We start from the raw sequence: 11820 nt of genomic DNA, 5'->3' as shown, positions 1-11820 counted from the left end.
ATTTTAAGGCGCATTCAAATAGCAGGCTGGTCCATATATCCTAGCCCAACAAATTCAAAGGCCCGCAAGGCTTGGGCTGTATTAGACTAGACCGGTCTGTTTTGATAGCTTTAGCAGATATTATCTTAGTTAACTGTATATGACCTTTTGGTGGAGTATTTTCTCTATTTTTGCAGATCTCCGACTGTGTATAATAAATTTCAAGTTAATTCATTCACCTTGTATATAACACATCTCATATGACCTTTATAATTCATAACTCCCACTGATTTTTATGGATGATTCCTTAGTACTCTTAGTATCAAATTTATATATGGAATGGATGAAACTATTCTTTCTTGCATGCATTCCAAACCATGACTAATAATAACTAAACTAGAACTCGTGGTTTTTGTCTGTCACATGGTATTGGTTCTTCGCATTTGGCATATGTAAGACACCAAGGCTTTATCGACCATCTAACTCATTTCATCAGATATGAAACCAGACCCACCATTTTTCTAATCCTCTGATATCAGAATAAATTATTAGATTTCTCCATTAATAGGGAAAGAATATGTAGATGACATCTCAGCTCCATTAGATTTCTGCATTTCATTACTTTATCCCAACTTGCTTGGCATAAAGTAATGAAACAACTTTTATTTCTTTAACTACAATGTACTAGTTTTCCAAATATTTCTAAAAATGATTTTACTTTCAAAAAAAAGAGTTTCTGATCATGTATAGTACCTCATATATATAGTTTCTACATGTAAAGCAAAGTATTTTCAAAGATTAAGAAATCAAGTTTCAAATACACACCATTCTTCTGGAGGGAGAGCAAGACTAACTCACAAAGTGAACAAATTAAATAAGTAGGATAACTTTAGTTCATGTGTATATCATGTCAAACATGTACATCAATATCTCATTGATCAGGTTCTGTCACATGAAAGTTGATCATTAAGAACCTAATCGAAAAAATGTACAAGTAAGCTTCAAGCTATATATTCATATTTACTCGTTAATTCAGGGTAAAAACTTACCCGCACCGGTTTCAGATTTTTCATTTGCAATATATAACAAGAGTAGCAAATACTAATTGATCACTGTAAATATTTTACATTTCACCAGCTAGCTACCTCGTTGATATATTCTCACATTGAAACCACCAGCCATGTGTGCAGTTAAAAGAGGCACAAAAACCGGGTTATCTACATTCACCGGTTTAATCTCGAACCGCCTTAATACTGAAGCCAACACATACTTCATCTTTGTGAATGCCATTTCTTTTCCCAAACACACCCTTGGACCTGCTTGAAACACTGGAAACTTATATGGACATACACTTTTCAACGCTCCATTTTCATCCAACCAACGATCCGGTTTAAATTCAAGCCGGTCTTTTCCCCATATCTCCTCCATTCTACCCATTCCGTACTGAAAATAAGTAACTCTATTCCCTTTTTGAACTCTTGTGCCGTCGGGTAAAATATCATCTTTAGCCGCATGCTTTGAGTCCCAAGCCACTGGCGGATAAAGCCTCATTGATTCATTCAAGCATGCTTGTAAATACTTCATCTCTTTCAAGTCGTCGAATTCGAGTGTCTTATCGCCATTGTTGATCGACGTTATTTCATTGATCATTTCGTTTTTGACTTCGTGATGTTTGGTAGTTAGCCAAAAAAGCCAAGTCAAGGCTGAGGAAGTTGTATCTCTTCCTGCCATTAGAAAGCTTATGACCATATCTCTTACCACCTCATCTTCGTGGCCAGCAATTAATAATCTAGAGAGAAGATCCATGTTTTTGTGATCCCTATTTTCACTGATCCTTTGTTTCTTTTGCTCTATGATCTCGTTAATACAACAGTGAACGCGTTTCACGTTTTCTTTCAGCTTCTTCTCGGATCCTAAATTGAGTGCTCTCTTGCTTTTCCAGACTGCGTATATAGGCGCCATGCCACGCATGGCACACGCTTGCGAAGCGTTGTCAAACGCTTCAACCAGAACTGGCACGTGCGAATGATCGTCCAAGCAATGTGGGTCAGTGCCGAGTGACACCTTGCAAATAGTGTCGAATGCAAAACGCCTAAGCACGTCCTGCAAGTCCACCACTTGGTTAGATTTTGCAGTTTGGTCAAGCAATGGAATCAGTCTCCTCTCAACTACTTCTTCTAGAGTTTTGACCACGAATTCCCTCAATGACTTTGTGCTGAACTCGTGACTAGCCAATTTGCGCTGCGTGTTCCATCGCTCGCCGTCTACGTTGAAGATCCCCATACCGAGAAAATCGCCTAATATCTCTGTAAATGGCTGGCCTTTTGGATAATTAGTAAAGTTCGTTTTGAGAATGTGCTCCACATTATTCGCATTGGCTGTGATTATAGTTCGAGGTGCGCCAAAGCGTTGAACTAGAATGGTTTGTGTGGGCGATTCGGACAAAAGTTCAGTGTACCAATCTAATAGACGGTGACGATTTTTGTAAAAGGAAATAAGACAGCCAAGGATTGGGTAAGAAGAAGGGCCATAGATGGGAGTGATTCTTCTGAATTTGAGATGAAGCTTTTTGGAGAAAGACAAAAAAGAGAAGGAAAGAAACCCTAAAATGAAGGAAAGTAAGAGGGAAAGAAACATCTTTTTGGCAGGTGATGAGTGTGATCAAAAGTAAGAGTATGAATGAGGTTTGATTGATTTTGAGGGATAAAAGCCTCTATTTATATCTGTGGAATGAAAATGACACAAGGGAGGAAATTTGCTTCACTTCATTCTTAATTTCATCACGTGCTTCTTATGCATAAATTGAAACTAGCAAGTAGGCTGCGGCTAATAATTTGTCAGAATAGCGCCGAGAAAATGTCTTCCGACATCTAAAAGAGAAAATGTCAATTATTCATTATTTAGTACTTTGTTCCACTTTTGTGACACATCTATTATTTGAAGAGTCAAATGATATTTTCTTACCAAGTCTGTTGCATATACTTTTTTAATACTTTGAATTTTTTACCATTTTGATTTATAATATTCTTTATATAATTTTTTTTAATATATAATATTTGTATTCCATGCCCAATTCACATCGAAAATTAGTCAGTTGAATACTTATCCTTCGAACTACAGTACATAGCGTGAAAATGAGAGAATAATATTTATGTAATTTTTTAGGATTTATACTCATAATATAGGTACACTTGCACAACTTATCTATACCCCAAAACTATTTTAATTAAACAGTACTAGTCAACATATATACCTCAATTAACTCTTATCTTTTAACCATATGTGTTTGACCCAAAATTAAGATCTAGATTTAAATAATTAGATTTTCTTCAGATTGCGATAAATGTGCAACTGTAAATTAAACGATATTCAATGGCCCAAGAACAAAGAGAATAGCATTAACTCGTAATAAATGATATACAATGATATTTATGTAAATAAATGCAAGTGAGTTAACCCCGAGAAGGATGAGATTATTTGATATTCCTTCTGACAATGATAAATGATTGATGAGCCTTTGAATATTCATTCTCTTTGGATCGTGGGAGAAAAATTAGATACAGATACGAAGAAAAGTTATATTTTTTATGTATGTAATAAAGCAAGAATCTTCACAGAATGTCAATGTGTTATTTTTTACAATAAGTGTCCAATCCCCCTCTATAGCTACATATCTTTCTATTTATACGGGCACATGGGCGATAAACACCCTAATAGTACATATCGGAGATATATTCACTGGAATATTCTCTTTAAAGTTTTTTTTATGTAAAGTTCCCCAGACAGAGGTCTGGGTGTTGTATTGCAAAAAGAGATCAATGAGGGGGGCTGTACCTTACCTCAGAACCAAATACAACATGGTGATTCCTATCACCCAAAAAGGACAGTAGCTTATTTACGACTCTACTGCCATACCTATATATACATCATATTCAACTGACAAAAAAATTGTTCTTCTCATATTTCGTTCTAATACTAGGCATTTGCCACTTATCCATAATGAAGGCGCCTTTAGCTTCTTTTGGGAGTTGTTCGAAGGCTTGGCAGATCAAATTTGAGCCAGAGAAGGATGTTGTTTTCGCTAACGCATCAACAACCTGGTTGCCTTCTCTATAACAGTGTTGAACTGTTGCATTTGCATGTTGGAGCAGACTTGTAATTCTCTCCACCACCATCTTTAGCTTCATGTTCTTGCTTCCCTCTTGATTGACCTTTGTTACAATGATATTTGAGTCAAGTTCGAGAACAAAATTAGTGAAACCTAACTGGTTACACCATTTTCCTCCGAACTCAGCAGCTCGTGCTTCAGCATATTATGACTATCACAGTCAATTGACATTGCGAATGCCATGATACAATTTCCTTCCTCGTCTCTGATGATTCCTCCTATACCAGCTTTCCCATTTTCCTTGATGTAACTTCCATCTGTGTTAATTTTGACCTTACCATGGGGCGGAGGATGCCACTGAACTTGCTTCCATGTTTGGACAGGTTTCAATCTTTCAATTTTGTAGCAAAGGGAAGGTCAGTGATGTGGGGTGTCTCCATTCGGCATGAACTTGGTTACCATGGATTTGAGATTCCATATCACCTGATGGTTCATGACATTGTGATGAAACTTCCTTTGTGTGCCATATCTACATGAGTTTCTTTGTTTCCAGATTTCCCAGCAAATAAGAGTTGGAGCAGCTTGTAGAACCAAGCCATGAATTTTATTCTTTATTTTTGCGTCCCACCAATTCTTGAAGATTGCCGCAATAGGAGCATTTGGATGAATAATTCCCAAGGGGTTGCCAATATTCTTCCAAATGTACTTTGCAGCTTCACTTTCCACGAAGACATGTTGCATGGATTCTACCTGTGGGACACTACAGCAAGAACATCTCGAAGCAATATTAGTACCAAACTTGCTAATCATGTCGTCAAAAGGAAGTTTTCTTTTCAAAATTCTCCAAGTTAAAAAGGACATTTTGAAAGGGATTGCCTGATGCCAAACATTGTTTAAAAAATTATTTTTTGTTTTTTTTTTTGTCTAATTAATTGCCACGCTGACTTATTAGAGAAAATTCCATCCTCCGACAAGATCCAACTAGGGAAATCATCTTCTGCATCATTACCAATATCAATTTTACAAATAAAATCAGAGATGTGAGAAGGAAGAACCTGATTTAACCTGTTGATGTCCCATTGCCCGTTTGTTACGAATTTCTTTACCTGAGTTTTGGCCGATTTCCTGATACTTGGACCTGGTGAGCCAGTGGACCTTCTCCCGTCCAATTATCCCACCAGAAGCTTGAGGAGCCATTTTGAATGCTCCATTTGATGTGAGATTTCTCCTTTTGCCTAGTCTTTAGCATGTTTTTCCAACCATGAGAGTCAGCCGAAATCATGGATTTACTTACCGGATGAGATCTTGCGCAGTATTTGGCCCTGAGAAAGGTGGCCCATAGAGAGTTCTGTGTTCTAAGCCTCCACCATCTTTTAATATTAAAAGTATCAATAACAACTTGCATCTTCCTGATTCCAATGCCACCTTCATCTTTGGGAAGACGCATATTATGCCAAGAACTCCAATGGTACTTGTTTGATCCATCTGTCGACCCCCAAAAGAAGTTTGCAAAATGTTTTTCCATGAGATTAATAGTGCCTTTGGGAGGACTCATGGCAGACAGTGTGTAAGTGGGGAGGGATTGTAGTATATGCTTGATAAGTGTGATTTTTCCCCCGGGAGAAAGAATTTTGCTTTGCCTTCCATTGATCCTTTTAACAATCTTTGCTAACATTTCATCAAATAAGACAGTGTTTTTTCTTCCATGATAGATTGGACAACCCAAATAATTGAAAGGAAACTTTTTATCCATGAACCCTGAAGCTTGCCTAATTCTATTGATCCTGGAAGCCGAGGTGTTTGGAGAGGTGATGAAATAACTCTTGTCATTATTGACTTTTTGCCCTGAAGCCTTTTCATACCTCCTAATTTGTTTCTTGATAAGCTTGATGGATTTCTTGTTACCCCCGCAGAATATGACTATTGTTATACCCCATTTTAATACGGGTCAAATCTAGAGTATAACATATTGGTAATTCTGAAGGTTTAATTGATTAAAAAGAGTCGCCACCTAATTATTTTATCGGTGAATTAGGACACCATTTTACTAAGTAATTCTTAAAGTTAACTCAGTTTTTATGGTCTGCTTAACCTTGAGATTATGGGTAAGGGTTCTAATTAATCATATAGGGAAGGTTGTAAAAGCATCCTATGTGATCCATAATTATGGTTAACCGGCCAAACTTAGATTAATAAATTTTAAAACTAAGTGGTAAACATTTGTAAAAAAAAAAAAAAAAAAAAAGACTATCAATTAGAAAATACATGTATAACAGCGTTAGGTTGGAGAAGTGAGTCATTACAAAACTATAAGTCCATGATAAAAAATAATTACTTGATATAAACAGTTTGGATATTAACTTTTATATTTTAGAAAAGGCTTTTCCATAAGAAACTAAAAGTTTGTCATGAAAGTACTTGATTTAAAGAAATGAGTGAAACATGAGAACTTAATCTTCTGAAGGTTTTTGCTATTAAGAAAGTACTAAAGTCACATTCTTTCCTTTAAGGAGAACTTTCAGTTTTGAGATAAAAAACGGAACATTTGAAAGCTGTAGTATAAAATTTTTTAAGTATAATGAATCTTCAAGATAGCTAATTTTGAAAGCTGTAGTATACTCGGATAATTCCATATTTTACCTCAACATAGAAGATTCCAAAACAAGATCAATTTTAGTTAAGCAACACTCTCAAATTAAAAGAATCCAGTCTCGAGGTAAACCCAAAATACACAAATAACTTAACAATCATAAAAATATTAGACAAGAATAGAGTGGCAAAGGGATTGAAAGAAGAAGGACGCCATAGACGTCACCAAGCGTTTCGCTTGTTTTCTTGCTATCAAGTACACTCTAAGGAAGATGCCATGTGATGACTCCATGCTCGGGTAGTGCTGAGTCTCGGGTGAGACTCCATTTTTGCTACAAGTGTATATGCAAAAGGAAAGAAGAAGAAAATTAAAGGCGAATATTCAATACAAGAATGAAGCACGCAAGACAAGAGTATAACTATTTTCTTCACTCTGCAATAGACAAGAAACCCAAGAACAGTAGCAAATCATATACGAACAGTTTTCCAAACTGGAGCACTATGTTAACATATCTTTTAAAAGAGCAATGCTCCAGCAAAGAGGAGGTGTTTCTTACTTCTACAAAAGCTTTTTAAATTAGCATATATAAGATACCAACTTCTAATAGCAAAAATATAGGTGGTTACTAGTATTTATTATCAGATAAAGGCACATGTATGTTTAACAAAAAGTTTTAAGTCCTAGGGGGACATGATGTCTAAAGAAAAGTTTAGCAGTAGATAGGCTTAAGTTTATAAAATTCAAATTTTATCTTAGTGTCAAGACAAAAATATTTATATTCAATAATGAAGGTTCTAAAAACTACAACAAGTTCTGATTTAATTTTCATCAAGCAATAAGTCAAAGTTTTAGCCCAATAGGCATGAATTCTAACAAATCTCTTTTAGAGAAAAAAGCTTGAAAAAAAAAAAATTCAGCACTTGAGATGAGCAAAAGTGATAGATTTAAACTTATATTCATGAGTCATGTGGATTAGATTTTGCCTTTAAAAAATTCAAGAACAAAATATGGATTTTTTATTTAAAAGCTATGCCATTTTATGAGCATGGTATCTTAATACAAATTAAATATAACTATGTTAGCTTCTTAGAATATTAGATCCAAATCAGAATGTCCTATGCTCATGACACTTATAAAATAAGGGAAACATAATAAACTAAAGCTAATATGCAAATAAAATAGAACAAAACAGACTTTTCACGTAAACATTTGGTCAAGATATTAATGGGTCACATTTTGAATTATAGGTCTAGAACGCAAGTTTTCTTAAGGACATAATCTCTAGCTTAAAACTCCAGAACATGATTTCTCATAAATTTCAAGACACAGAAATATATATAAACTAAATATATACTGTGACGACCCAAAGGGTCATCACCTAGTTCCTCATCCATTCCGTGCTTTCGAGGCCTTAAAACCTCATTTTTTACTTGCCTCGATTTTGCGTGCGCAGTCCGGGCGCGTAGCCGGAAAGCTTTTATGTTGAAATATGTGAATTCCGCGAAAAATTTGAAAAATTTTGATATTAATATGATTATAGTTGACTTTGGTCAACATTTTTGATAAACAGACCCGGACCCGAGATTGGACGGTCCCGGAAGGTCCGTAGAAAAATATGGGACTCAGGCATGTGCCCGGAATCGATTCCGAGGTCTAGAGCCCGAGATATGAATTTTTCCGTGAAATTGTTTATCTGAAATTATTAAGGAAAATGGAAATGAAAATTGATTAAAAGACTATGGTATCGGGCTCGTATTTTTGTTCCGACGCCCGGTACAAGTCTTAAATATGTGTTAAGCGCTTTCTGTAAATTTTGGTCGAAATCGGACGTCGTTTGACGTGTTTCGGACTATGAGTTCAAAGCTTGAAAGGTTATGAAGTTTAGAAGAAGAATCACGTGTTTTGAGGCTTGATTCAATGATTTTTATGTTATTTTGGCGATTTGATCGCGCGAGTAAGTCCGTGGGATGTTTTTGAGGTTGTGTGCATGTTTGGTTTGGAGCCCCGAGGGCTCGGGTGTGTTTTGGATAGACATCGGATTGCATTTTCTCATTTTTAAAAATCTGGTATTTTCAGTGCCGGTGTCTTCACATTTGCGAAGAAATGATCGCAAATGCAATATCGCAAATGCGAGCACTTGATCGCAAATGCGAAAAAGGGGAGACTTTGCTTGGGTCGCAAATGCGACAATATGTTCGCATATGCGAGGGCCGCCCAGTCGCAAATGCGACGTCTTCCTTCGCAAATGTGGTAGCCCCATTTTCCCTCTGTGTACGCAAATGCGGGAGAAAGGCTCGCAAATGCGAGGTAGGGGTCATCGCAAATGCGATGAAATTTTCGCAAATGCGAAAATTGCCTCCAGACCCAAGTTCGCAAATGCGAACTAAAATGTTCGCAATTCCCACGCCTGTTTTGTTCGCAAATGCGAACCTATGTTCGCATTTCCCATATCCGAGGCCCAGCAAATTTTATACTTAGTCGAATTTTCATCACTTTCTACCATTCTTTCAAAACCCAAACACCATAGGCGATTTTTCAAGAGCAAATTTCATCCCAAATCATTTGTAAGTTGATTTTTACTCAATTCTTTCAACTTTTAACATCATTAAACATGTTTTCCACTTGAAATCAAAGATTTTCATGGGTGAAATTGGGATTTTTGGGTAGAACCTAGGTTTTCTATAAATTGGGGAGTTGGACCTCGATTTGAGGTCGGATTTCAAAATAAATTACATATTTGAGTTCATGGGGGAATGGGTAATCGGGTTTTGGTCCGAACCTCGGGTTTTGACCACGTGGGCCCGGGGGCGTTTTGTGAAATTTTGAGTAAAACTTTGGGAAAATCGTTTTTATGCCTTCAAACTAATTCATATAGTGTTTATTAAAGTAATTGAACAATTTGTGATTAGATTCGAGCGAATCGGAGGTGGAACCACGAGGTAAAGCGATAGTTGAGGATTAAGTGGATTTCAAGGCTTTGAGGTAAGTGTTTGGTTTAGCCCTAGCTTGAGGGAATAGGAGTTGAGTCTTGTTGCTAACTGCTATGTGATCGAGTACGATGTATAGGCATGGTGACGAGTATCTATACATTGGTGTCTAGCATGACCGTGAGTCCTTATAATGTGATTATCATGAACTTATTGTGAATTTCATGTTTATTGGAGTATTTCCATATATTGTGAATAACATGTGAATGGTGATATGATAATTTGATTCCTAGGAGCATTGGCTCGAACTGTGATACGAATATTGAAAGTATATGAAATGACTTGATTCATTGAGGAGCGTCGGCTCCAGTTGTAGAACGAATTGCTAAAGTATAAGTGATAATTGAACCTCTGGAGCATCTGCTCGAGTTGTGAAAAAGAATTGTGAAGTAAAAGTGAGAAAGGGGAGAGATCATTATGTTTCCCTCTTGGCGGGCTATTGTTGGGTTGTGATTCCTCTGCATTGTGTTCTTAACGGATACTAGGGTCGCTCAGGTTAATGTTTCCTTGTATCATATGATGACTATAGTTATAGATGGGTTGGTTGGGTGTGGTAGTCGGTAGATAGTAGCTGAGGTGGCCAAGTGTGGTAATAGGTTGGTTATAGCTGTGGTAGTTAGATGTTGGAACTAATGTGGTGGTTAGATGTTGGAACTAATGTGGTTATAGTAATCCCCTTGCCAGAATATTTGCGATGATGTTTTGTTCCCTTACCGGGAAGTCATTATATTGTTGTTTGTGACGGAATATGAGATAAGAAATTTCTTGGAGCTTGGGCTCCGGTGATATCGTGAGATAAGAAAAGTAAGAAAGAGAAAACGTTGTTGATTATTCCCTTGCCGGGANAGTAGAGGAAAAACAACACAAATTAACATAGCAAAGCATAAGGATAACAACAGAAAAAAATAGAAGAGTACTTAGACATAATAATAAAAAGGAAGAAACAAGAGACCAAACTCAATGCAATAATAAGAAGAAAACAATAATCTTAAAACAAATTAAAAGATATTAAATTATTGGAGCAATCCCAGAGCCGAGGCAATTTGAAAAGAGAAGGGTTAAAAAAATATTCAATGTAACGTTAAAAAAAAGCTAGAGATATAGGAAATCTGCATTTATTATGAGATTCTTTGTCAAATATTAAGCTTTTTATACAACTCTAAGGAAACAGAAGTTGTTCATATAATTAGGCGATTATGTACGAAAAATCCTTAAAGACTTGATGGAAAAAATTAGAAAAAAATGAAAGACCGGCCCGTCCTAGCCTGAAACCCTCTTAGGACTGGGTTGGGCTAGCCATTTTAAGGCGCATTCAAATAGCAGGCTGGTCCATATATCCTAGCCCAACAAATTCAAAGGCCCGCAAGGCTTGGGCTGTATTAGACTAGACCGGTCTGTTTTGATAGCTTTAGCAGATATTATCTTAGTTAACTGTATATGACCTTTTGGTGGAGTATTTTCTCTATTTTTGCAGATCTCCGACTGTGTATAATAAATTTCAAGTTAATTCATTCACCTTGTATATAACACATCTCATATGACCTTTATAATTCATAACTCCCACTGATTTTTATGGATGATTCCTTAGTACTCTTAGTATCAAATTTATATATGGAATGGATGAAACTATTCTTTCTTGCATGCATTCCAAACCATGACTAATAATAACTAAACTAGAACTCGTGGTTTTTGTCTGTCACATGGTATTGGTTCTTCGCATTTGGCATATGTAAGACACCAAGGCTTTATCGACCATCTAACTCATTTCATCAGATATGAAACCAGACCCACCATTTTTCTAATCCTCTGATATCAGAATAAATTATTAGATTTCTCCATTAATAGGGAAAGAATATGTAGATGACATCTCAGCTCCATTAGATTTCTGCATTTCATTACTTTATCCCAACTTGCTTGGCATAAAGTAATGAAACAACTTTTATTTCTTTAACTACAATGTACTAGTTTTCCAAATATTTCTAAAAATGATTTTACTTTCAAAAAAAAGAGTTTCTGATCATGTATAGTACCTCATATATATAGTTTCTACATGTAAAGCAAAGTATTTTCAAAGATTAAGAAATCAAGTTTCAAATACACACCATTCTTCTGGAGGGAGAGCAAGACTAACTCACAAAGTGAACAAATTAAATAAG

General features: G+C 36.1%; 1 protein-coding gene across 1 annotated transcript; it reads right to left on the bottom strand.

Annotated features, from left to right (window-relative positions):
• Positions 1-858: 858 nt before the first annotated feature.
• LOC109239329 (cytochrome P450 94B3-like) lies at positions 859-2682 on the bottom strand. The gene has a single exon (XM_019405878.1). It carries the CDS (start codon positions 2614-2616, stop codon positions 1117-1119), a length of 1500 nt encoding a protein of 499 aa, XP_019261423.1. The 5' UTR covers positions 2617-2682; the 3' UTR covers positions 859-1116.
• Between the last annotated feature and the right edge of the window lie 9138 nt (positions 2683-11820).

The sequence above is a fragment of the Nicotiana attenuata genome, unplaced genomic scaffold (assembly GCF_001879085.1).
Source record: "Nicotiana attenuata strain UT unplaced genomic scaffold, NIATTr2, whole genome shotgun sequence".
NCBI classification, from domain to species: domain Eukaryota; kingdom Viridiplantae; phylum Streptophyta; class Magnoliopsida; order Solanales; family Solanaceae; genus Nicotiana; species Nicotiana attenuata.
Note: the sequence above shows the minus strand (reverse complement) of the source record. Positions and strands in the feature narration are given on the sequence as shown.

What these genes read in the sequence shown, in the direction of transcription:
- LOC109239329 (XM_019405878.1), bottom strand. Translation starts at nt 2,616, where the DNA reads ATGTTTCTTTCCCTCTTACTTTCCTTCATTTTAGGGTTTCTTTCCTTC.